Source organism: Sycon ciliatum, chromosome 2 (genome assembly GCF_964019385.1).
Source record: "Sycon ciliatum chromosome 2, ocSycCili1.1, whole genome shotgun sequence".
NCBI lineage: Eukaryota > Metazoa > Porifera > Calcarea > Leucosolenida > Sycettidae > Sycon > Sycon ciliatum.
The window spans coordinates 37,558,727-37,584,851 of record NC_088644.1 but is presented as its reverse complement, the minus strand read 5'-3'; the positions used below and the strand labels follow the sequence as shown (position 1 = coordinate 37,584,851).

The window sequence follows — 26,125 nt, the reverse complement described above, 5'->3', positions numbered from 1 at the left end:
AGTTTGTTGCCAAAATAAGTTATCACGTCCAAGTTTTCATAGGCCATTTTTGGTAATAAACACATACCAATTATTGTAAGCAAGTGCATGTAACTGAGTATCCAACTAAAACTAGAACAGTTGACAGTGATTTCGTACAGGTGACGAATGAATGGAGTCAAATCATTAATGGATGGCATACAAACTGACTGTAGTTATGCTAAAGGCATGTCGGAGAGAATAATGCCTGTTCACAGAGGACCGCCCTGCTGCTGGATGTGAAATTGCTGATACATCTTGGAAAAGTGGATGTCGCCTGCCCTCAGTGGTCCAATGCCTATGACCATCACAGTTAGTACATAGTAGATATACATCCCATGCACTCGCAACAGCTTCATCGCCACAGAGGCCACTACCGCCAACACACCCACATTCAAGTTCATCCAGTACTTGCAGTAGTTCACAATTCTATCATTCTGCTCTCTACATAGACCGTGGAAATGGCTCTAAGCAAGACTGACTCTGCAGTATGGGTCATCCTGTGTATTGCCGCGATATTATTCAATGCAGTGCAAGCCTTGGGCATCTATTCTAAATTCCCACGGGATAACAAATCACCTCAAGGGGTTGGCAGTGAGCGTCTAGTGCATTTGCAGGCATTGAACAAGATAGCCCGGCCAGTGCTGGAACATGCTAGTACTTGCACCCTGAACAGCCTGATGGCTAAGCAGCTCAACGGACACCCCCCAACAGCCATCAGCTGCACATCGTATCGTGTGTCAGCAGCGTTTGGCAGAACAATGGCTGGCATTGCTCCTTGGTTGGAATTGCCAGTGGACGGCTCGTCAGAAGGGCAAATGCGCGACGAGTACATCACCTTGGCACGGAAGGCTTTCCACAACATCTTCCTGAACAGAACCTGTGGAGATTATGTTCACTGGGACGGGTGTACAGCAGTCATAGTGGAGGCTGCGTACATTGGGCACACCATGTTGCGAATGCCAAAGCTATTTCAAACGTTTCCCCGTGATCTGGTGGAGGCTATAGCCACAAATCTTCCTTTGGCACTTACGCTGGATGACACCACCTTCAATAACCATGTGAACTTTCCGTCAATGGTGGAGGCTGGCTTGTGGCTGCACAACTTGAGCAGCAACACCACATTCATACGCCGGGCGTTTGGACTTCAGGAATCCTGGTACGCGGGTGACGGGGCATACGCGGATGGCCCGCACTTTCACTTCGACCAGTACAACGGCTTTGTCATGCATCCCATGCTGGTTGATGTAGCCAGCGTGTGTGCAGCAAAGGGCAACCCTCTGGGCGAGAAGCATGCTTGCCTGCTGCGCAGAATGCAGCGTTGGGCAGTTGTGCAGGAGAGGATGATTCATGCCGATGGTACCTATTTCCTGGTCGGTAGATCACAGCACTATCGCTTCGGTGCGTTCCAGGTTCTCGGTCAGCTGGCTCTGCAGCACAATTTGCCAGTGAAACTACCAGTGGGGAAGGTACGGTCTGCATTGACTGGTCTCATCAGCAGGTTCATGTCCAATCCGGACAACTTCGTTGGAGAATGGTTATCGGCCGGCGTGAACGGCCATCAGCCCGGAATGATGAATCCATACGGCGACACGGGTGCACTCTACTTGATATGTCTGGGGCTAGTACAGCTGGGCCTGCCGGCTACCGATCCGTTCTGGACCGACCCGGCAATGGCATGCACACAAGCACAGATCTGGACGGAGGGGAAGGACATAGGACTTGATGAGGCTTATGATGGACCAGTGTGCTAGTTGCTACTTGATCGTAGGTCTTGATTTCATGCATTACTCAGATTGATCAGTTGAAAATCAGCAGAATTTTTAACTGCTATTTTTGCAAAATCCCCACCCCACCCATGTTTTTATTGAGAAGTATCACACTTACAGTTCTAAACGCACTCTTTTTAGAAAACCTTTGGAATCACGGTACAGCGTTGGTATTCATACTCAGCCATCCACACATGTCTGGCAGTACACACTATAGGCTAGCACTCTACTGCAATCTGGCATCTGGAGAGTTAGTTCAGTACGTCTTGTCAACAATCCTATCAGGAATGCAGTCATGTAGATATAATTATTTTATTTATTCATTTATTTCTGCACCTTGTAGCATGTCAAGACAACCAATTTAATTGAGGAAAGGGTGAGACCAATTGTTGCCCATTCATGATCGGAGAATTGTACAGAACTAGAAGGCCCGGCTGTCTTCAACAGCCAGGGTATTATTTTGAGGTGCATGGTAGCTAGAGAAGGCTACCGGTATACAAGTTTGATAGACTCATTGCCAGCCTGATCATACCAGTATCTGTATCTGATACTCTTTGAACAAAACACACTATTCACCCACGGCAGTGCCTGAGCATAGTGGGGAAATACCAGAAGTTCGAGTTTGATGTCTAGCAAGCTTCACAACTCAGGATGCATATTGTGGCATTTATGTAGGTGTTTATGCAGATATCGATCCACACTCGTATTATCTGATGAAGGGATTGCACTTCTTGTCAGAAGTCCTTGCATTTGACCACAGGCAACAATATTTAAATCGGCCAGCATAGGGTATTTCCCCCGCCCCACACCTTTAGCATTACCCTGGCATGTCAGTTTAATATGAGCACTGTACAAAGGAAGGTTATCAGTCTTTGATGAGGATGTCAGTTAATTATGGATTATCCACAATAACTTCAAGATGGGATTTTGCTACTCCAGGTAGGTGGCTGCTGTTCTTGTTTCATGTATTTTAATTCGCAGAATCAAACAGAGGCAGCACACCCTATTGCATGAGAGCGGATGAGTTTTGTGCGTGCATATGAACATCATAGAAGCAGGGTTATAAGAGAATGCGAGGAGGCGGTGAAGTTCAGAATTTTGATTGGGAGACATCCCTGTTCTGTCTATAAATTCCGGAAATCTGTCTGATTATGGAGCAAAATTAGTGTTTCTTGTAGAGTGACTCGATGTGTCTTGATAATAGCAGCAAGAGGTTTGGCAAACACATTGATGATAATACCAAAATTAAATACGCGTAGGTTTAGCCCATTGGAAGCTAACGTTCTAATCATAATGGGAGGTGGTGTCTTTCAGGGAGTGAATACTTCTCAACTAGTCGGATAGACAAGCATAAATCAACTTTACAGTCTCAACGTTCTGTATATCAACCGTGGTAATTGTCTACATCACTATCAATATTATATCAATATTATTCTCAAGGGCAGCGCCATTGGGAAGCGGCTCAGCGTCAAATATAATGACAATCAAAGCCAGTTATCATTTCATGCACTGGCAGAAGTGGCTGCGTTGCCGTACGTTGTTCAATGTTTATAAATTTAAAAAATCCGATTTTGGGTGCACTGGCCAATATTGCAATTATATGGACGTTTCACATGCTTGATGGGTTTTGTCTCGTGGATCGAGGAACGGAGCGCCACATTGCCCGATCTGCTCAACATCGTGTACACGGTGTACCACTGACCTGTCCACCTCCAAACTGCCCTCTTCGCATTGCAGTCGTGCCGCCGCACCGCCCACCAGGAAATGTACGTCGCTTGTCTTCTCCGATCCGGGTGACAGGAATGCCGTGAGACCGCGTGTACCGAGCATGTAGAGACTGAGCAGAGTTGCCATTGTCCAGAACGTTATCGCTACACAGCACAGCGCGAACGACAAGTATGAAAACCCGGGAGAGGCATACTCGGCGTACTTGATACTGGCCGTTCCGAGTGCCGCCGAGGGAAACGTGAACGCCCACGAGGCCAGGGAGAAGGGCGTGCGTCGGAAGAACCGATGCAGGTGGATGGACATCGTGAGCAGGAAGAAGATGGGAATGCTGACCAGGGATTTACACAGCCTGTCACATACTCCGTCGTTTATGTTTGCCCAGGCCAGTGCTGCCACGGACGGTGGTGCAAGGCACAGGAATATCGTCGGGTGCAGGCCCGGTGGCAGAGCCCAGATCTCCGACATTGGTGACCATGGGTTGTGCTGCACTCGGCCCGGTGTGCTCTCAAGCAGAGGGTGCAGGTCCTCGTCCAGTTTGACCAGGCGACGTCTCGTCTGCTCCTGCAGGATAGCGCCGGTACAGTCGCGTTTTATACGCGTGTTGGCCGCATGCAGACACGCCAGCGTGAGAGACAGGTACATAATGCCAACCGTGAACAGACCGATGGCCAGCTCACTCTGACCGGCATTCGATGCCAGCAGGGAGCCGAAGAAGTTGCCCACAACCGCCAGCTGAAACGCAGGGTTTGCCAGTCGCAGCGACCGATTGACTCCATACATCCATTCGCCATACAGGTAGACATGAATGGCTACCAGCGGCACTAGCAGCAGTAGAAGCAGCGGTGATGGCTCGCCCGCAAACCATGCCGGTGGCAATGATGCTGACAGGATGATCAGGCAAAGGAACGGCAGTGTGAAGAAGTTACTCTGGTAGTAGCAGTGGAACTCCGTGCGCACTGAGCGTGGGTGCAGCACAATCTTCCAGCAATAGAGCGCCGCCAGAATGGTCAGCAGGACAACGGCTATCACCCAGAACACTTGTGCAACTACCTGCGGTATGTCGAAGCACTTCATTGCCTTGCTATTCGCAAGGCTATTCCACATCGGTACCTGTCCAGCCGTGCCCAGGCACACGCCAAACACACTCACAGGAAGCCTGCGAATATAACCATTTCGTTCCGGCATCGTGTAGCCAGTTCACTGGAGAAGCTCTCGATGATTGAATCCAGGTTTTTTTACGCCATATTGGATTCTGGCGGCCTATTGTTTTCTGAATTAATTTGTAGCGGCTGATCTATTATCAGCAAAATACTGCTCCGCAAAGCCAGAATTCTTTGCGAGATTGCAAAATATAACAATCTACTCTTACTCGTGCACCAAGCAAGACCAATACAATGGCCACTGCTGTTTATGAAGATGTCGGTATCTGTACGGATTGTGATCTTCACCAGACGCGAATGAAATTTGCGACTAGCCTAACTCCATAGCGTGGCTTCACAAGTATTATGTTCTGACATTGTACTAAATAATTGTACTACAGTACTACTACTACTAGTACTAGCGAGTGCTAGATATAATTATTATCAATATCAATATCAGTGAGTGGATGAATGACACCACTGAGCAAGTGACCAGTCACTCAGTCACTCAACCAGGGCTTCTCCGGAGCTCCGGGTCCTGCCGTCGTGCCGAGTAGATCTACTCGAGTGAACTCAACCACACTCCACAGAGTACTGAGTGAGTAGACGCACAGTCATGATGACAGGAGCCGATGTTATTCTGAGAAGTATCCGGATGATGAAGGGGATGTGACCAGTGGTGACGTGAAAGCCCAAGAAAAATGGGCATATCTTCATCATTCTTGCGCCGTCAATCCACGGCCCCGTTGTGGTGCGCCGGCTGCGGTAGCTGGAACAGGATTGCTCCCGAGCAGAGAGTGGTATTTTACGACTCCTGCTCTCGAAAGTCTCGTGGCGCCGGCCGTGGACGTACCGATCGTCTGAACAAACACAATTTTTCAAATAATAATTATAGCCTTGTGGCTGTTTGTGCTGTTTTGAAAAAGGTTCTTGAGTCATGAGATACAATTGTTTGTGAGGTGGCGTACGTTTTGAAGTTCATGTTCGTGTGTGTTTGTCTTTTTTAGGCAATTCTCATGTCGACACACGATGATCTCGCAGATGAAACGGCCGCTAGTTTTGAACCCGAGGAGCGAAATAGTTTGGAAGCCGAATGTTTTGATGTTCACAACGATATAATGGCTTCTCAAAACGTTCCCTCGTCTTCAGGTGGTCTTGATATGCTGAAACAATATAGTTCAGAGGGAGAATTTACAGTGGCCAGTGACAAGCAGGATGAACGAAACTTAGCGATTTCAACAGGTGAAGGTCTTGACCAAGATCAGGTGTTGGATTTAACTAGCCAAGCTCCACCAGGAAACGATCTGGATGCACTAGATGGTCTAGATTCATATGATTTACCAGAACTGGCAGAAGGCGCGGCTGGCTTGTCAGGTCCGGTGCACGATGTGGCTGAAATTCCTAATGAGTCGGCTGCATCTGAACAGATGTTTCTGGATGATGCTGAACAGAGTTCGCAGGTTGAGTTGATACTACCGATGGCTGGTGGAAGTCCAGCAGACAGCGTGCAGGGTGATGATCAAGGTGATGCTATGTTGCAGCCGCAGGCAACTGCCGGTCACTCACCATCGCCTCCTGTTCCTCCGGATGCCAACGCTACAGCACAGCCAACCGTTCTGGAATTCACGGAGACTCCTATTCTGCATGATGATGATGCTGCTGCTGCTGCTGCTGCTGCTGCGCCTACTGCCACTTCCGCTAGCTTTGTGGATGATCTCGGTGATGTACCGGACCTAGATTTTGCTGACGAGTTCGAAAGAGGGCATTTTGAGGACCGCTTCAAGTATCCGATTGGACATCCGCTTGGTCCGCTGCCCGATGATGATGAGTATTTTGCCCACGCGACGGCTTCTGCTGATCTTCCATCGCAGATCAGAGAACTGTCATCCAGCGACACAGAGGGAGAGGAAGAGGTGCGTGCCCGCGCCAAGCAGAATGAGCGCAAGAGCCAGCAAGCCGGGGGCGAGAAGTCACAGTACCCGCTTCTGAGCGGAGGAGGGCATCTAGGACCGAGGGTGTACAACGCGCCCATACCTCAGGAGTTGAACGTGGCGTCGTACATGAAGGAGGTGGTCGGTGCCCCGGCTGCCACGCAGGACGAGTGGCAGTCAGGCGAGGGCCAAGATGACTTCTATTGCGATGATGATTCGGATGACGAGGACAGCTCGGGCAGCGCGTACTATGATGCCGTGCGCGGCGAGGATTACGACGGCGATGACGAGGATGTGGAGGTGGAGGAATACAGCCCGTACGCGGCAGAGTTCACCGATGAGAATAACTCTGACGAGGAAAAGAGAAGCATTGCAAAGCTGAGAAAGAGGGCATCCATTGTCGGCGAGCAGCACCACATCAACAGCATGCAGAGTAAGAAACACTGAGCAGTCAGGACTGAAAATAAACACATACTCAGTAGCCGAAATCGATAAGAAATCACTGCTTCTGTACAGTACTACTCTTTCCTATTCTCGACTTCTGTGAAACTTTGGTCTAAGATACCCTGTAAAACAGAGAGGTTCCAGGCTGTCCAAGAGTGATCAATATCCGAGAGGCAGAGCTAGGTCAAACAATAATACAAGTAAGAGGACGAAAAAAGTGTTTAACTCCGAGTTTAAAGGGGAAGTTAAGGCAAAAATTAAAATTTCACCAGTCTTCGGGGTGCTGAGTCGAATGGTCTTGGTCCGAGAAAGCTGAGACGCTCCCTTCCTACTTGAATCCCAATCGAACTCGCGCACTTCCACCGAAACTGGGTGACTGCGCCCTACTAGATGAGGATTTGTATGCAAAATGTCACTAAAAGCGCCGTTTCGTTCATATAAAAGCACGGATGACCGCGATTGGCCCATATGTTGTAGTCTTTTGGACGCTGAGTCGACTGGTTTTGGTCCGAAAAGGCTGTGATGCAGCGTTCCTCCTTTATTCCCAATCGAACATGGTTGAACAAGCGGCCACGTGCTCCTGGGTGCCCAAATCACCTGGTCACCACGCCGGCAGGCGACAACTTTCACACCAAGGTTCAACTCGAGTTCAACTCGAGTAACAGGACTGCACCCAAAAAAGGTCAAACAGGCTAGTAAGTTGTACCCTGCAGGCACGGTGACCAGCTGACTGGTGTACGCAGGAGCACGTGACCGCTTGTTCAACCATGTTCGATTGGGAAAAAAGGAGGAACGCTGCATCGCAGCTAGGGCTGAAACAATTATACCGATAACTCGCATATCGATCGTTAAGAGTGCAATCGATAATCGTTATTGTTCAAAACGAGTGCTAACGATTTTTTATGCATGCATAACAGTGACAATGTTCTAGCCCTTGCACTCTTCTAGCCCTTGCACTCTTCTAGCCCTTGCACTCCATCCGATAGTGGATACGAGTGCAACCATCTACTTTCAAGCGCAGTAAAATTGATTTGTGGCTTTGAAAGAGATCGGGAGAGAAGACTTTGCCTTTTCGGTTCATTTGTGGGAGAATTCGGAGATGAGAAAAGTTGCCAGAGGGTGATGACAAGATTCTTCGCTCTAGAAACAACATGAAATTCTCTACTTGAGTACTAGTATTTCATGTTCGATAGAGCTGACAAGAATCGATAAAACCAATATATCGATCGTTAATGATATTGGTTGATCGTTAGGAGTTATTGAATGATCGTTTCAGCCCTAATCGCAGCCTTTTCGGACCAAAACCAGTCGACTCAGCGTCCAAAAGACTACAACATATGGGCCAATCGCGGTCATCCGTGCTTTTATAAGAACGAAACGGCGCTTTTAGTGACATTTTGCATACAAATCCTCATCTAGTAGGGCGCAGTCACCCAGTTTCGGTTGAAGTGCGCGAGTTCGATTGGGATTCAAGTAGGAAGGGAGCGTCTCAGCTTTCTCGGACCAAGACCATTCGACTCAGCACCCCGAAGACTACAACTGGTGAAATTTTAATTTTTGCCTTAACTTCCCCGTTAACGCACTAAGCGTGAAACTCGGAGTTAAAAAAAGAGTAAGTTATCGTGTCCGTTCCCGAAGGGAACTTACGACGGCCGCTAACGCTTCGATAACCCTAGCGGCACATGCAGTGCCTAACGGTGGGGGTGAGTGGATAAGTCTCATAACCACGGGCACAAGTGCCAAGAAAGACCCCATTAGCTGCTCCCATGTACCCTATTGTGCCTGGCCACAAGTTCCCAGTTGACTGTGGGTAGCAGCACAGATGGAAAAGACGCTCCCAGGCAGGACTTGAACCAGGTACCTCTCGTATCTCAATCATGGTCTTTGACCAACCCACTGTGCCCACTGCACTGGTTAAAACATGCTGAAGTGCTCTGGGAGGCCCCTGTATTAAGCTATGCCACTCAATTGACTTTGGACACACAGTACATTGGAAGTAGAGTGGTTTCATATCTCTTTCAAGTGACCAACTTTGTGTTGACAGTTATCATGACGTGTGAACAGTGGAACCAGCGTGTAGGGTGGGCAGAACCGGTCCGGTTGACCAGGCCATGGTTTGGAGCAACTCTGTGACCACCAACGGGTATGATGTAATGCTGAGGGGGTCATGAGTAGCCACCATATCATACACACAAGTATGAACGGCTGTGCGGCTATGGCCGGAAAAATCAAAAACTGCGTCCGCTGGTCGTCACATGGCTGACGTCATGTGACCATCTCGGACATTCACTTCCCTGGACTCGCATGGTTCTCTCCTCAACATGACGTGTGTTGTTTTCAACTCATGTTTTCTCTGCAGTGGATTCCCTTACGAGCATGTGGCCATTTCTCGTGAAGCACCTTGACGCGAGCAAAGTCCTAGATCTGCTATTCCTTTCCGGCGGCATTTCAGGGCAGGAGGCAGAACAGATCCGGAAACTTCACGGTGCCGCTGATGGGAAAAAGATTGCCGTGCGCTTCATGCTTGGTCTTTTGCACAAGAAGCCACCGCACATCGACACGTTATACCGCTGTATCATACAAGAGCAGCCGTCATTGAAGACGTTTGTAATGAAGAAACTCCGAATAACCTGTAAGTTGCCGTTGCCGCTGGTTCTTGTGACATGAAATACTGTGTGTGTGTATGTGTGTGTGCGTGCGTGCGCGCGCGCACGCACGCGGAGCTGGCAAGTTTGTTCCCATAACTCTGCAAAAGTGTTTTCCAGGGTTATGGGAACGAGCTTGTCAGCTCCGCGTGCGTGTGTGTGGTGTGCATGTGTATGCGTGTGTGCATGTGTATGCGTGTGTGCATGTGTATGCGTGCGTGTGTGTGTTTCACTGTGTTGGTGAGCGTGTTATTGACAGCCTAGCCGCCCAAGCCCACATAATTTCTTCTCCCAGGATTTTCAAGGTATGCTTCTCACTGTCAAGTTGCTGCTGCTGTGTTGTTGCTTGTAGGTGGCAAAATTGACATGAATGAGTTGAAAGCACTTCCAGCAAGTACAAGCATAGTGAGGGAAGACTTTGATGATTTAAAATTTGACGCCGGTGAGGATTTAATGAAATTGATAGCGGCCGACGTCGACATCGTACCACCTGCTGATATTTTGGAGCCTAGAAATCGGAAAAAGAAGAAAGCAGATGAGGGAGAGGCTGAGGCACCCAAGTCAGAGTGGAAAACGGTGAGTGAAGTTGTGCAAACGACAGGAACAATTTAGTGTTTGGCTCTCGGAGTATGTCAAGTAATAGAATCTTGCGAGGCAGTGTGTTATTGGTAGTAGCAGTAGGGCAAGGGGTGTTAACGCGCTTCACGTAAGGTCAATTATCAGAACGTAATCAGAATATAAGTTACGCAACACCTATCCTTGTAGATTGCGGCTAATGGGGTTTCTCGGCACTTGTACCAGTGGTTGTGAGACTTATCCACTCATCCCTACCGTTAGGCGCTGCATCTGCCGCTAGGGTTTACCGGGTGTTAGCGACCGTCGTGAGTTCCCTTCGGGAACGGACACGATAATATACTTTTTGATCCATGTAGATGGTGAATTTATTGTGTGTCTGTGTATCTGTTGGCGTGAATACTCGTACATGTATGTGTGTGTGTGTCTCCATATGTGCTCACATGCTTGGGTGGTTATGCTGTTGGTTTGCGTGCGGTTTGTCCGATTAGATTGTTCGACCCAACATCAACTATCTTCAGAATCGAATTGACATCGTGGAATTTGGATCGCGTTGTGTCGAGAAGGAACTGATTTCCGATGAAGATTGGTTGAAAATGCTTCCGATGTTTGAATCGGGACGTGAGATGAATGTACTGTATCGTTGGATTCGCAAGACAGGTCCATCCGGATACAAGCTTTTCATTGATATCCTTAAAAGCTTTGGTGATCGCTATCGAGAAGTCCACCACCATCTGTTCAAATTTGCGAGAAAGGTAAACGAATGACTCTTTAATTTAATATCCATAAGTCTGAGGTACTGAAAAGGGAAGACGACGTCTAAAGAAAAAGTTGATGGTCACCATTAGTGCTCGAACCTGAGAGACCTTCGCTAGACCAGCGATGCTCTAACCAATGGTTCATGTTCTCACATTTTCGGATGCTTTGCTACGTCAAATATGTTCTTCTGACTTGAGATAACATTATGCATTTGAAGAATTTTGATTTGGTCGAGCGGCAACAAGTTCAGATATCATCTCAAGCGCTTAAGTGTTGACATACATGTAGGTGTTTGATGTGTTTAATTCTAGACCAGGAATGCATACCTCTCTTTTCTCTCTCTCTCTCTCTCTCAATTTCCTTCTCTCTCTCTCTCTCTCTCTCTCCCTCTCTCTATCTATCTATCTCTTTCTCTCTCTCTCTCTCTCTCTCTCTCTCTCTCTCTCTCTTTTTCTCTAACTCTAACTCACTCACTATGCTGGAAACAAATGTCGTGAATTGTGCTTAGTTCGTTATCACAGCTGCTTCAACCTGGTTCCACTTTTACCTGTTCCCTGTCTCTTCATCTAGCTAAAGGATGAGGAGAAGAAAGCTGCAGATGAGAAAGCAAAGAAGAAAGCCGAAGAAGAAAGGGGTGAGTAGCAGCAATATTTCTCCATAACGAAGTCGGCCGTTTTTGGGACAAATCCTTCTCTGCTACTGCACAGTGCTCTCTCACATACCTGTACTTGAAAGAGCCCTCTTGTCTCACTGGTTTGCGTGTTGTGCACTGTATATGCACATGCTCTGTGTGTGCACATGCATTGTGTATGCACATACATTGTGTGTACACATGGATTGTGTATGCACCTGCATTGTGTGTGCACATGCATTGTATGTGCACTTGTATGTACATGCATGTCCATGTTTTTGTGTGTCAGTGTCCTGTGTGTCCTGTGTGTATCCAGGCGTGCTTGTGTGTGTGTGTGTGTGTGTGTGTGTGTGCGCGCGCGCGCGTGCGTGTGGTGTGTGTGTGTGTGTGTTTTGTGTGTGGGGGGGGGGGGGGGTCCCAGTACTCAGTAGCCGAGGCTGTTTGGTAAAGTAACTCCAATTTCACTTCAAGGTACCAGTGCATCTAGTGTCTGCTTCTATCAAAGCAGCATGCTGTCTATACTGGTTGCCCCAGCAAGTGTAGGGTGTGCTTAGGTAACTGTCTTGGCCGTTCTATGCCGATGTATTCCATGTGGTGTAGACCAGGTATGCATTGGTGGTCGTTTCCCATGGCTTCGCGGGTTGTGTGGATTGGACAGTTATCTGGCGCTAGTCTTGATCCTTCTCATTCAGATCTTGTCCGCTATCGTTGCTATAAGAGAAAATCTGTGGGTGCACATCCAGTTCACTTGCAGATTTGCGTGCTTCTCTTGCAACGGGCGTATATATGGTACATGGTGTGTGTGTGTGTGTGTGTGTGTGTGTGTGTGTGTGTGTGTGTGTGTGTGTGTGTGTTTGTGTGTTGGTGTGTCAGCTGCAGAGCGGGAAGCCCGCGATCACAAGTTCCCGGAGCTGAGCCAGCCATTCTCAGGGCGTGATGAGCTGGTCGAGCAGGCGATCACCACCCTAAACAACATGCTGCAGAGCGAGGAGACCGAGAAGCGTGTTCTGGCCCTGAGAGGCTCCAACGGCATGGGAAAGAGTAGCATAGCCATTGCGGTGGCACGCAAGCTGGCCGAGATCGAGGACAACTACGTGCATTTCGTGCCGCTGCGCGGATGCATCACGTGTCCGGTCGCCGTGCGACGTATCGTGCACATCATCTCACCGAACAGCACTGGCAATAGTATGAAGACCCTGGAGGAGGAAATCAGCGTGCTAGAAGGCAACCCGGTGCTGATACTGGATGACCTAGAGGACTGTGTCTACTCGGTCAGCAACAACACCGCACAGCTCAGTGACTCAGACTACTCCGTAGCGGAGATGCTTGAAAGGATCCTGGACTACCACAACACGGTGCGTATCATTCTGACATGCTGCCAGACCATGGAGGGAGACCTTGTGGAAATGGAGGTGCCAGCGCTGGAGCCCGCGATATCCTACAAGCTGATGCGCACGCTGGCGCCATGCCTGAGCAAAAGTGAGACGCGCGAAGTAGCCAAGTTCAGCTCCGGTTGCCCACTGGCCATCCACTTGCTGGTGTCACTGGCAAAGTACCATCCGGAATGGACCATGACACAGGTGCTTGAGCATGCTGCAGAGCACCGCAGTGACATGAACTACCCGTCATGGACAGAAACCGATCAGCTGGTCTACATCCTCACTGAGATGGCCTCCGACATGCTCAGCGATCAGCAGAAAATAGCGTTCGGAGCCATGTGCATCTTCCACGCGGCCTTTTCAACAGGCGCCCTTGTTCATCTGCTTCACTTCAGCAGCCCGACCCTGTTGGAAAGACACATAATGGGAGAGCTGAAGAAACGCTCACTGGTCAGCCACAACACGCTGCTCAATCGCTACGTCATGCAGCCAATCGCTCTCAAGCACGGCTTTGCCTCGCTGGAGGACAGAGAGCACCGCGTGTTCCGCCGCTTATACACAGCCTACTATTTCAACGAGCTGAACTATATTGCAACCGTGGAACCCCTCACCCAGGACGACGTGGAAGCCATTCAGGATAATTTCCGGCTGGACTATCCGCACATGCTGCGTGCGTTCCGGTACTGCACGGATATCCGTGACAGCGAGGTTGTTCGCAACCCGACCGCGTACAACATTTTCGCTCTGGCCTTCCCGGACGATACGGTGTACAGCTTTCTGCGGCGCGCTGCGTACCTCTCCACGGTCTCCGGCAGTCACTATCTTGTGTGCGCCACTCACCTGACATTGGCTTACTTTGAAGAGCAGCTGCAGGAGTGGGGACGTGCCTTGCAGACGCTCGCCGTAGTCTTCCAGGGCTGCATAGACTTTGTCCGGCGGCCGGGCATGGACCCGGAGCAGGCCATGCAGTTCCACGAGCTCCTCTACTTCTGCCGGCACCTGGAGCGGCGCTTCAGGATGCGGCTCGGCGAATCGGACAGCGTGGAAATCCGCACCTCCGCCATGGTGGCGTACCGCGAGTACCACATGCTGAAAGCGCACCACACGCCGCTCCTGACGCTGCTCGACCTGCAGACACTGGCGTGCACCGGCGGATGGAAGCAGATTTCCGACTTGCTGGTGAGGCATTTCGAGGCGGTGAAAGTGGGCATGGTCAGGCTCAACGTACCGGCAAGAGATGAGAAACAGGAGGACAAGGAGAAAGAGCCTAAGGAGCCACAGCCAGAGCCTACGGAAGCCACGAAAATTGCAACATCCAAGTATGCCAGCGACGGTGTAGTAGTTCTAATTGCGTATGTATCGCTATGCATTCAATCCACCGAGTACATGCCGCCTCATCAGGATTTCTTGAAAATGGCCAATAAGCTGCGACGTATTGGCCTGCTGCTGAGACTAGCCAAGGATCAACGTGACGCCGCCAACGAACTGACAAAGTACTGGTATGCCTTGTTCTACGACCAGCGCACGCAGACCGACGGCATGCCCTTCCAGCAGCTGTACACCGCTATGCTGCGGGCCCGTCGCTACTCCGCCTTCCCGGCGGATCCCATGATCGTCGGGCCGAGTATGGGCCTTCCCGACTGGCACCTGGGCCTGGAGCGCAACCACCCGGTCCGCATCTTCATGGAGACCGGTCTGTACACGCAATCTGTGAAAGACGAGGACGACTACCGAGAGATAATGTCAACGCTGGATGAGGAGGAACGCAAGATTCTCGTTCTCATGAACAAGGTTGGTTGAGAAATGCCATGCGTGGAATCCTGCTCTAAATTGGTGAAATGGCACCAGATGTATTTTCTTATCATCGAGTCACGGGTTGTGGGAATGGAAAAGGGAAAAGTCTGAAGAAAACATTGACTGTCACCGGCACTAGAACTCAAACCAGGGACCTTCAGATGTAATTTCTGTAAACATTTGCCTCCTACTCCAGTCCAGTACAGTAGTCAATGCCATTGAAGTTTGTGGCAGCAGCCAGCTCCTATGCCCAACCCTGGCTCTGAACAGCTGAGCTGAATACAGTACCCTGCAGCAGCTTGTTTGACAAGTAGGATCACATCGGGCAAGCCCGCACTAATCGTAGAGTACTGCGTTCCATGGCCTTTCACAAACAATCTTTTGTATACTCCTGAAGGGGATATCCCTCTGATGATTCCATTGTTGTATGAAACTTTGGAGTGGGGACAGTTTTACTTCATATTTCACTAATTTGCTCTGCACTCTAGAGCCCTGTTGACTATGCAGTGTTGACTGCTTCCACTCAGTCCCACTATGCAGTGTTGGCTGCTTCCACTCCCACTATGCAGTGTTGACTGCTTCCACTCCCACTATGCAGTGTTGACTGCTTCCACTCCCACTATGCAGGGTTGACTGCTTCCGTCCCCACTATGCAGTGTTGACTGCTTCCACCCCCACTATGCAGTGTTGGCTGCTTCCACCCCCACTATGCAGGGTTGACTGCTTCCATCCCCACTATGCAGTGTTGGCTGCTTCCACCCCCATTATGCAGTGTTGGCTGCTTCCATCCCCACTATGCACTCAGCCTGTGTGTGTATGTTTGTTTTGGCTGGTTTCTGTGTGTGTTTGTTCACCGGATTGCCTGTTATCTTTGCTTGCTTTCCAGGCATGGCAATATGAACACGAACTGCTGACACCGTTCATCGAGGCCTGGGAGGACAACCTCGGCGCCGACGAATCGTGGATGGTGGTGGAGATCGAGGGCATTCCGTTCCACGGCACCGAGATCATCACCTACGCCACCTTGCTCGGCGTGCAGCACGCCGCCAAGTTCCACGGGACGTCGATGTCCGACGACGACCTAGTCGTGCTCTTCAGGTTCTGTCGCGTGGCTACCTGCTGCGGTCACTGCCTCAAGTTCAAGAGTCCGGACGTGAAGATGAACTACTGCCAGCGCTGCACCGTCGTGCTCTACTGCGACCGCCAGTGCCAGAAGACGCACTTCCCGGCGCACAAGAAGGTCTGCGCACGACTTAACCAGATCAAGCGCAAGGCGCAGATCTAGTCCTGCGGCGTCTCGCTGATGAGAGCGGTCACCTGATGTCGCCAAGGCTCTTTCCAATAAAGGCCATTGGTTGTGGAGCAGTGAAGCTACTACCACCACCACTACCACTGCCGGCATCACAACTGCCTGGCGTACAGGATATGCCACGACTACCCCCAATACTTTCCCCAGACATGAATGAACATCATGCATATTGAATACACATAAGCATTGTCTGCCATGCGGCAAGACTGTGACTATCGATCTTATCTGATATTTTTTATTATTGATTTGTGCTGTTACTACTCTTTTTTTCTCGTTCACTGTTCGTGCTTTTGGCGTTTTTTCCAGTCTGAGAGTGCTATGCGCCATGTGCTACCGTAGTACCGAGGCATGTGCATGTACATCCAGACAACCCACCGCAGCCAACCCGCATGTACAGAACGTGTAGTCTGGCTGCACCGGGGTATGAGTGCTGTATGTAAGAGAATGATGTAATGTGCATTAGAGAATGATGTAATGTGCGTTAGAGAATGATGTAATGTGCATTGGAGAATGCTAGCGTCGAGAGAATTTAAATTTTTACCCTCTGTATCCACTTATTGACAAGCGGCAAGCATGTTTGCTTCTTTAAATTCAGATTTTCCACATAGCATTGAGTGATGACTATAGCAAGATTGTTTGCTCCTTCTGATATCACTTATCGCTCTGTGAATACCAATTATCATTATTTCCACCTCTACACTAGAATGTTTGGAATCCAATGATTTCTGCTGCGCAGATATGTCTCAGGAAGTGCGAGTATTCGTTGCGAGTGATCCGTTTCCAGTGTGGGTACACACACCTCACACACACACACACACACACACACACACACACACACACACACACACACACACACACACACACACACACGCACACACACACACACACACACACACACACAGTACGAGTACTTGACGGGTCTTGTTGACCATGCATGGTGGATGAGGACTGACTTTCACGCAGGCTGGTAGTGTTGAAACGTCAAAAGTAACTCAAACAGCTAGCCCGATCGGACACAAGTACAAGCGCTCGTACACACATAATCATGGTGATCTTCTCATTGCATGCTAGCAGTATTGCCGACTGTCATAACAACAAGCCCTGATTACTAAGTACATTTTGAATGCGTTGAGTTCTTTGTCATGACGTTTACTGATTCAGTGATTGTAAAACAGAGAGGTTCCAGGCTGTCCAAGAGAGTGCTCAATACCGAGTGGTAGAGCTGGTTCAAACAATAGGAGGACAGAGGAAGTGTTTTTACTCAGAGTTTCACGCACTAAGCGATCATCAGAAAACTGTTTTCTGATGATCGCTTAGTGCGTGAAACTCTGAGTAAAAACACTTCCTCTGTCCTCCTATTGTTTGATTCAGTGATTGTAATAAAAACAGTGACAGTGTGTCGAATACACTGAGTCTGTACACAGACTTAGCGCAGACTCTCACTCTCACTTCTCAGTCATGACACTGTGACGTGCCCATAGTGACGAGCGTGACTGAGTCACGCTCGTCACCAGGCCAGGTCACTACTACTAGTACTACACTAGTATTAATGTATGGGGCAGTATGCCCGGGTATTACCAGATTACAGTATGGTCTGGAGACTGGGGTGTGGACGGTCTTTACATCAATCTCGCGCTGCACTGGATTTCTTTCATTTTCCGCGCTACATTGCACCGTGACTTACTCGAACAGGCCGTTACTGCAAGAGACATAATAATAATTATTAGTTTTCGTTGAGAGGTTTTCGCGTTGGTTTTCCTTGCTGACCAACCATTGAAAGAAAACGTTGGCGAGTACAGCTTTCCTAGGTGGGAATTAGCTGGCAGGGTGACGAGCTGCTTTGACGAAGGCGGCATGACCAGTAGCGATTCTTGCTTGAGAAAACCAGCCCCTAAAACTAAAAGACTTCAGTGATGAATCTGTGTCCCGATTTGACAGGCGGTAAGATTTTAGGGAGAGAATACAATCATGTAGAAGAATTGGGTTCCATGAACATTCAGAATCAGTGAGATGGAGGCTACTCCCTCTGTCACTGTGTCGGTGTGTGTGTGTGTGTGTGTGTGTGTGTGTGTGTGTGTGTGTGTATGTGTGTGCGTGCATGTACGTGCTTGTGTGTGTGCGTGTGTGTTGATGCGCCGCGTGTGTCTGGGTATGTGTGATGTGTGTGTACATGGTGCGTGTGTGGTGTGTCTGTCTGTATGTACGCAGTGTCCGCGTGTATGCTCGTACTGTACATGCATGATCCTGGGATGGATAGTATTTTTGGATACCCTTGTGAGGCAGCTAATTCTTTATCTGCACTAGCCCTAACTCACTTACTGCGGTGGGTGGGTCTATAAGTGAGATCATACTTCCAACCCCACACACAGATTGGGATGGGTGTTGGCCATTGGGCGGTTCAATACTGACCACACACTCTTGAACACAGATATACACATAGGTGCGCGTTCACACACAGGCAGACAAACACACAGACTATCACACACACACACACACACACACACACACACACACACACACACACACACACACACATACACCTGCCAGAACACGTTCTCTCTCTCTCTCTCTCTCTCCCTGTCTCTCTCTATCTCTCTACAAATTTTTAAAACAACTCTAGAGGTGATGTAGTCGCATAGCTTCGATAGTACATGATTGCTTTGTCACACCGAATGACGAGCGCATGTTCGATACCCTGCCGTGGAACTCGCTTGTACAGTTCGGAGACATAGGCTGGGAAAGAGAGTGACATATATGTACCTCATTATCCCTTAGAGTGTGACGCTTTCCTACTGTAGAAGTTGGGCAAATGAGGTTATCACGCTCAATCACATAACAGCTACAACGCAGAACAGTTACTACATTGTACACAATAGCTACCAGCATTCTTCCCTGTAAGTTTCGATCTCAGTAACTGCAATGTCTCTGTCTTTTGCTTTCCTGTAGGTTATCGGCCAGTCGTTGCAACAGTATCCGACTCCTGGATGAAGCTTTGTGATAGATATTGAAAGTATGGCATTGCTAGAAAGAACTGGACAGTATGGGCTCATTTTATGCTCAGCATGAAAAGCTGTCCTTCAAAAATGTTTGATTTCGTCCTCCAATTTTATCTGCTGTCAGTCTGTATGATATTGGTATGTGCAGACTTCAATTGCTGCATGCTTTACATGTAGTAATTAATAATGGTGTGTAGAAAGCACTACGCTTCCAGGCACATTCTACACGTGTCACCTATGATCTTTTCTTGCATTGTGCGGCATACTGAGTACCAGCTCAAGTACAAACGTTGTGGGGTACTTGACATGTCCGTTGTACTTAGGGTAATGTCCTCAGTACGCTGTGATTGTAGCTAAGAACTGGTGGAACTTGAGAAAGTTGACACGTACATTTTAGAGAGGTACCCGATGCGCCGAGACCTGGGTTACAATGAATGCACAGTGAAACTCTTCAGTAGTAGCGAGTGTTCTGTGGATAACAGCCTTACGGATCTAGCCGGAGTACTATTAATTTTTGTATGTCTTTGGGCTATACCATACCAGTCCAATCACATCAGCTATACAGTACCACAGCTGTGATGTACAGATTCGTATGTACCATGAAGGTATGCTACCACTGACATCTCACACTCACAGCACTAACTGTTCAATGATACACTGTACCTCCGAACAAAGCATACTTTCCTTGACCAGGCTGTGATAGCTCTCTTCCTTGCCACTGCAAATGTTCTTCTACTTCCATGGCTGGTTTTTCGGAATTGGATGGATTTGTGAAATCCTGCTCCTCGTCTACAAGAGTAAGTAGCTAATGACGCGTTGGCTGTCAGGATGTTTTTTTACGTAAGAGCTTTCATTCCAGGTTGGGGTCAAATCTGGGTCAGAGACTGTACACTTTGATTAATAGGGGTACTCACATGAAGAGTGTTGACCCAAGCCGTTTAATTAACATTACCGATATGCCTGCAACGTGCATTTATGGAAACTTGTTTAGCTGCATGACTAATGTCAGCATGCTATGCTGTCGCCAAGAACAATCAAGGAACATTACCTATGCAGAATACTGTGTAGATCGTCAGCTGTAGTGCTACTCAAAGTGAACTGGGAAGTTACTTGTGACCAGGCACGTGGGGTACATGGATGTGGCTAGTGGGGCTTTCCTCACTTGTGACGGTAATCGTGAGGTGATGTCATATCTCCTCACCCCACTGTTGGACGTTGCACGTGCCACTGAATCATTCCTGGTGATAGCGGCTGTCGTGAGTTCCCTCGGGAACCACAGACAGAATGTTTAACTGACTAATTGTTCGTAGAGGAGAATGTTGTCCCTGAAAAAGGCATCCAAAGCAAGCCCAATATGCTGGCACATATGTTTATGAGATGAATGTTGTACTTGCCATGGAGCAAATTGTGTCAGCTCAAGAGAGTGTTTCATACTCCTGGGTGTAGAGCCTTACACATAGGGAGAAAGACAATTGAAATGCATTGTTTTACTACAGCAATCCTGCTTTTTTTGGCTCACCCTTTTCTCTATGTGAGATAAATGCCGCGGACCCTTGCCAAGGCAGCTACTGTAAAAGCCATTATTCTAACGAGGCACATATTATAACGATTTCCCAAAATTGACTAGTTTACGTGTACCAAAGGTAACGATTCTCACTCATCCTCAACGCTCAATAGGACAGTATATGTATCGATTTCTGTATAACGATTTCTGTTTTAACTTCGAAGAATGACCTCGAGTATCTTGCACATTTTAAGATAGTTGACAATTGTCTAAATTGTGTATCCAAGAACCATTGTCATCTCCGTGTTCTGACATGTCGTTTGCTTTTCAGCTATCGTTCTACCGTACCCTGATCGAAATCTGCGAGGCGAGATTGTGTTCTTCATCTTCCTGCTCTTCTTGGAGCTTGGCCGGCTCTTCTTGGGTATGAGCACTGTGTAGACTTGGCAATGTGTGTGCCCCATGATCGCGATTGTCACTTGAATAACAAAATTGTTTGTCAAATTATTATTTTGTGCCACAGAGCATGACAGTCACATAGAGCATGTCCTTGCGTGTTCTGGTAGCCATATATCCACTGGTGACACTCCGAGGATCAGCTTGAGCTCTGGCTGAGCGGCACGGGATATCAGTGATGTTCTGCTCTGCGTTACGGGAACGTGAAGTGAAGAATCCCGGGAACACTCTTCGCACTGCCGTAACGTAAAGGAAACCAGTTTTTTTGTTCTCCGTTCATGCAAAGAAATCACGTAGAATGTGCACTGGGAATTTCCCATTCCACTTTTGGAAGTTTTCTGCCTGATTTGGATGGCACCCGGTAGATCCGTGTGCATTTTCTTTGTGTGTGCCACGACGTAGAGAGTCTCGTCTACGTGTAGAACACCCCGGCATAACACGCAAAGCTGCAGACTCAAACCCAGACATCTCAGTGGTCTCTGCGGGATTTCTCTACGTTTCACGTTTAGCAGAACCTCACTCGTCACTACTGTATAAGTAAAACATTTCGTTTGGAATTAACTTTTGCTCTATTCGTTAGGGGGCACGAAATAACTAAAGTTTGTACCAAACTAAAGTTTTTTTCTGAACGTTCAGGATGACATACCTCGACCAAAAACGAAATTTAGTACGTAACGAACCTGCTGGTGGAGTGATCTAACGAAAGATTTCGTGCATGAAAATTTGTACTTACAGTCAACTTCGCTTATAACGACACTCGGCGGGGCATCAAAAAAGTGTCCTTATTCGCGAAGTGTCGTAATACCCGAAGTCTTATTATATGTATTACAGTTGGAAGGGACTTTGCTCTGGGCATGGAAATGCTGTCATTATTCGCGAATTGTCGGTATATCCGCAGTCGTTATTAGCGAAGTTGACTGTACACGGTAGTCACTACCCTGCCCGATATCCCTTTGGTGCGTCCATGGAGCTATGAAGCCGAGACCTATGGTCGGCTGAGCTTAATGGGCCCCACCACCACACTCCATTATTCACCCCAGTGTCTTGAGATATCTGTGTGGATTCTGTAGAAAAAAGAAAGAAAAAACTGCTGACCCTGGCCTTGACCTGGCCAATCTAGTCAAGGCATGCTAACACAAACTGGACCGTGTGTCCGCATTAGATAACATTCCCCACAATTCCTGGAGATTGATGTGTAAAGTGGATACCGTCCATCAACTAGGTCGTTATTCCGATTGAAGACTATGAACGAAAGTCGAATCACTTCATTTTTCCATTCATTATAGAGCATGGAAAACCGCCCATACTCTTTGATTCATTTTCATGTTGGCCTAGTAGAACGCAGCTTGTTTGACGTCCTGGATTTAATTCATAGGCTGCACTTTGATGTAAGCACTGTATTTTCCGAGGTCACCACAGACATTTCAAACATATCTGGTAATTCCTGAGCCTAGCCAGATGTGGCTCTTAGCAAGGTGGACAGTAAATGTGGATAGGAAAGTCTGTGCACACAGGCCTTGACTTTCGAAAAAGTCATGAGAATTTTGTACGGAGCTGATCATGGTTTATGTTGAATGTGGTTTCATACTGTGGCTAATAAACCCAGAGATACTCTCGAAAGGCAACTAAGGGCATGTTCGATTGGTAAGGATCGGGATCCAGATCTCAGATCCGTCGGATCCTTCAGAGTCAACTGGACACTTTTTTGAGCCTTGACTGTTGCCATGTTGACGAAGTAATAAAAAGTCGTACTCACCGCGCCAATTGTACAAAAAGTCAGCAAGCTCTATCTCGATCCACGTGTGCGTACCACAATGTGTACAAAAACGAGTTTTACCCGCCATATACGCACAAAGGTACATTTGGATCCGTTGGATCCGGTCAACCCTGCTCCCTGAGGTGAGTTGACCGGATCCAAATCCGAAGGATCCGGATCCGGATTCGACCAATCGAAAGGGTGCGAATCCAGTGGATCGGGATCCCGATCCTACCAAACGAACATGCCCTAACTGTCTTGAACCATACTCAGATTTACTTCGATGACCATTCAGAAGAATACAATCACAAGCAGAACTCTGGAAAACAACAACTGTGCCTACGCTCCAATGAACTATAGCAAGAGCGGCGGCCACATCCAACACCTTGCCTCTACACCAACACTTAGCACATACATGTAGATAAGAAGAGCGCGTGATGACGAATAAGGTGCTAAGTGCCAGTGTAGAAACAAGGCGCTAGACGTGGCGCGTACAGGCAACGATTTAGCAGAGCATGGAGAGGAAAACTGTTCAGCAAATTCAAAGAAGCAGAACGAGAACGAATAATACTTCAATTGAGGCTACCTCCGTAACACATAGTGTGCATCTGTATGGTTTACAGGAAGTCAAGGTAACATTACACAACACAAGGTGCCACTGATTGTCTCACTGCTACTCTGCCTGCCTGTTCTCTTCTCCTACCTGTACATCGTACTGTGGCAAACATACGTGTAAGTCAACACTGTCACGTCTAGTGTGTGTGTGGGGGGGGGGGGGGGGGCTGTGCGCTTGTACATGCGTGGGTGTATACATGCGTGTGCATGTGTGTGTGTGTGTGTGTGTATGTGTGTGTGCGCACGTGTGTGTCAGTCGAGTTGGAATCAATCAATTATTGCCTCTGCTCTTAGGGGAGTTTATCTTGCCGTATGCTGTCCAAAATCATTGTGATTGTAAAGCTAATGGTTAAAAAAAATACCAGTACAATTTTGTTTTCAAAACAAGCATTGATGTATCTGTAAATCCCTCCATTTCATGTCTACCCATTTCCTCTGTGACTCTGTCCTGTTTCCACTTACTGCAGATTGCGTGTGGAACTGATAATTGGTTACTGGGCTCTAGCTATGCTGGCCATGGAGTGTGTTCTAGCCGGCCATGTCTTGTTCAAGTTTATATGGTACGTACAAGGCGTGACATGATGTGTGTGTGTGTGTGTGTGTGTGTGTGTGATTATGGTCAGACACGTCTTTCTTCTCTTTCTCAGACTTTTCCTGACTTTTCTTTCATTCTCCTGAGTGGTTACCAACAGACAGTGCATGCCGGCGAATGTGGTGTGATGTGTGTGCGGAAAAAAATGAAAAAGACCAAAAAGTAGGAATTCACTGGCCAGAAAAAGCCACTTTATAGCTGTGTGGTGTAGACCAGGCTGAATAGTGGCGGTCAATTCTTCAGCCTTGCAAGTTGTTGAATGGTGCAATCCCAGCACAAGCTGCTCTGGCTTCTGCTGTAGCATCGCCATCACCGCCTTCGGCGATGGGCGTCCAATGGTCCAATGGTGTGTGTGTTTGCCGCTTGTTTGTTTGCATGTGTGTATGTGCATGTGTACATTACTGTGTGTGTACCTGTGTTTCTTTGGCCACATGTGCATTGTTAAACGTGAAAATACGTGAATGAACCTACTCAAAAGCCACATACTTGGTTTGTGTACTTCAGCTCACATGCACCCAGGACAGTGCGGACACATTGCCTGTACTTCAGAAATAAGCAGTAGATTTGTCGCGGTGATGTAAAAGTGTATGCTGCACAGCTCTTTCTTCCCCATGAGTGTTCACAGAGTATGTGTCCAACTATGCTTTGCTTTTTGGCGTCCGCTTCGATTCCCTGTGCAGCCATGACCAAGTGCTCTGAGGATGCCACGGCGCAATGAAGCATGTGTGTATCCTGTGGCTACACCATCTTAACGTCTTAGCAAGACGATGGAATGGAGCAGTATCAGGCTTATCTGAGTGCCATGACTAGGGCTACTGCTGTATCAGTGTATGGTGGGTTTCAGAAGTTTGACATTAGATTTAAGCACCATTGAGTGTGTTAGCTGACTTCAAGTGCTTGGAAACATGCTAACCGAGCAGTGCAGCCCTGCTATTCACCGAGCAGTGCAGCCCTGCCATTCACCGGGCGGTGCAGCCCTGCCATTCAACATTGCTCCTAGCTTACTCTCTCGGCAGCTCTCTCTCTCCGAGAGTGGTGAGCTCCCGTCGAGTCAAACGCCTTGTCAACAATTCCAGTCCGTAGTGTTAGCGACTGAGCTCACCATCACGCCGGTGATTGAGCACACCTGAAGATCAGTGTCGGCGGTTCCGTTCAGCAACCAATTAAATCAAGACGGAGCAGGCACTGGAGTACATGTATGCTGGTTATGTTACAGGCATTTCCTATGCACTGGTCCTGCTGACACAGGTCGCAGGCAAGACAAGCTTTCCGAGTGACCATTCATAATTGCCAGCCGCATGATGCCGACGTAGGATGGGCGCATGCTGGCGCTGATCAGGGCATGCAGGGCACTGATCACTACGAGTTTGGAAGTGAGCCTCGTCGCATGTTAGCCTGGAAAAAAGGAAGGTGGTTGCCGCCGGCACCGGGGCTCATCTGGACTCATGTTACTTTGCCAGGTACTTTGTCGCATGCTCCTACCCTTTGCACACATGCCCCGGAGTTATTACCTTGTATTCCAGTTCAGCAATACTTTCATCAGCAATACTGCGCAGGCCGCAGTGTTGCCGGTAGTCAGAATACTGATTTCGAACTGCTGGTTCTTTTTTGACATTTTCAAATTGCCATGGTTACACATGTGGCCATATCATTATTTTGCAGTCGTTGTTTTCCCGTTTATTTCTGGTGTTTGACCCAATTATTTTTCTGTCAGATGCTATTTCTATATTCATTGGTCGAGGAAAGGGAAAACTATGGGTTTTTTTATGCCAAAGCAAACACCCCAGTAAATCAATTGAGGTTGACTGGCCAGGCTGAGCTTGTGGCTCAGCGCTCTTTTTGGCCGGGGACATGTTCACACTGAATTTGCCCGGTGCGAAGGCCGAGTTATTTGTCAGGATGTTTGGGGTTAACTCACGCGGCACTGCCGTTGTCTTGTGTACGGCGACGTGAACGCCAGCCGCGTAATGATCATGGTCCAGATAGAGTGACATCGGGACGGGGCTGGTTCAATGAAGCATTTTTCGCGTATGATCAAGTAACTTTAGTTCACAAGTACGATTTTAAAGCGCTATCTTCTAGCCCAC

General features: G+C 48.3%; 3 protein-coding genes across 3 annotated transcripts; 2 read left to right on the top strand and 1 right to left on the bottom strand.

The window, feature by feature from the left end:
* Positions 1-3,383: 3,383 nt before the first annotated feature.
* On the bottom strand, positions 3,384-4,700 carry LOC135810563 (uncharacterized). Its single transcript, XM_065324055.1, has one exon. The coding sequence runs from the start codon at positions 4,698-4,700 to the stop codon at positions 3,384-3,386; it is 1,317 nt and encodes a 438-aa protein (XP_065180127.1).
* Positions 4,701-5,531: 831 nt separating this feature from the next.
* Positions 5,532-16,869, top strand: LOC135809949 (uncharacterized). Its single transcript, XM_065323396.1, has 7 exons — positions 5,532-7,018; positions 9,389-9,661; positions 10,027-10,250; positions 10,739-11,002; positions 11,577-11,640; positions 12,511-14,807; positions 15,697-16,869. The coding sequence occupies exons 1-7, from the start codon at positions 5,671-5,673 to the stop codon at positions 16,093-16,095; spliced, it is 4,869 nt and encodes a 1,622-aa protein (XP_065179468.1). The 5' UTR covers positions 5,532-5,670; the 3' UTR covers positions 16,096-16,869.
* Positions 16,870-17,761: 892 nt separating this feature from the next.
* On the top strand, positions 17,762-25,865 carry LOC135809947 (transmembrane protein 216-like). The gene is made up of 7 exons (XM_065323395.1): positions 17,762-18,060; positions 19,066-19,088; positions 19,819-19,912; positions 20,951-21,043; positions 23,455-23,563; positions 23,914-24,006; positions 24,719-25,865. The coding sequence occupies exons 1-7, from the start codon at positions 18,033-18,035 to the stop codon at positions 24,735-24,737; spliced, it is 459 nt and encodes a 152-aa protein (XP_065179467.1). The 5' UTR covers positions 17,762-18,032; the 3' UTR covers positions 24,738-25,865.
* Positions 25,866-26,125: the final 260 nt, after the last annotated feature.

Bases quoted from the DNA above. Each gene is read 5' to 3' on its own strand.
- LOC135810563 (XM_065324055.1), bottom strand. From the start codon at position 4,700: ATGCCGGAACGAAATGGTTATATTCGCAGGCTTCCTGTGAGTGTGTTT.
- LOC135809949 (XM_065323396.1), top strand. From the start codon at position 5,671: ATGTCGACACACGATGATCTCGCAGATGAAACGGCCGCTAGTTTTGAA. The intron at 7,019-9,388 runs GTAAGAAACACT...TTTTCTCTGCAG, and splicing joins CCACATCAACAGCATGCAGA to TGGATTCCCTTACGAGCATG. The intron at 11,641-12,510 runs GTGAGTAGCAGC...TTGGTGTGTCAG, and splicing joins GAAAGCCGAAGAAGAAAGGG to CTGCAGAGCGGGAAGCCCGC.
- LOC135809947 (XM_065323395.1), top strand. From the start codon at position 18,033: ATGAATCTGTGTCCCGATTTGACAGGCG. The intron at 18,061-19,065 runs GTAAGATTTTAG...GCTTTCCTGTAG, and splicing joins GTGTCCCGATTTGACAGGCG to GTTATCGGCCAGTCGTTGCA. The intron at 19,089-19,818 runs GTATCCGACTCC...AGGCTGTGATAG, and splicing joins ATCGGCCAGTCGTTGCAACA to CTCTCTTCCTTGCCACTGCA.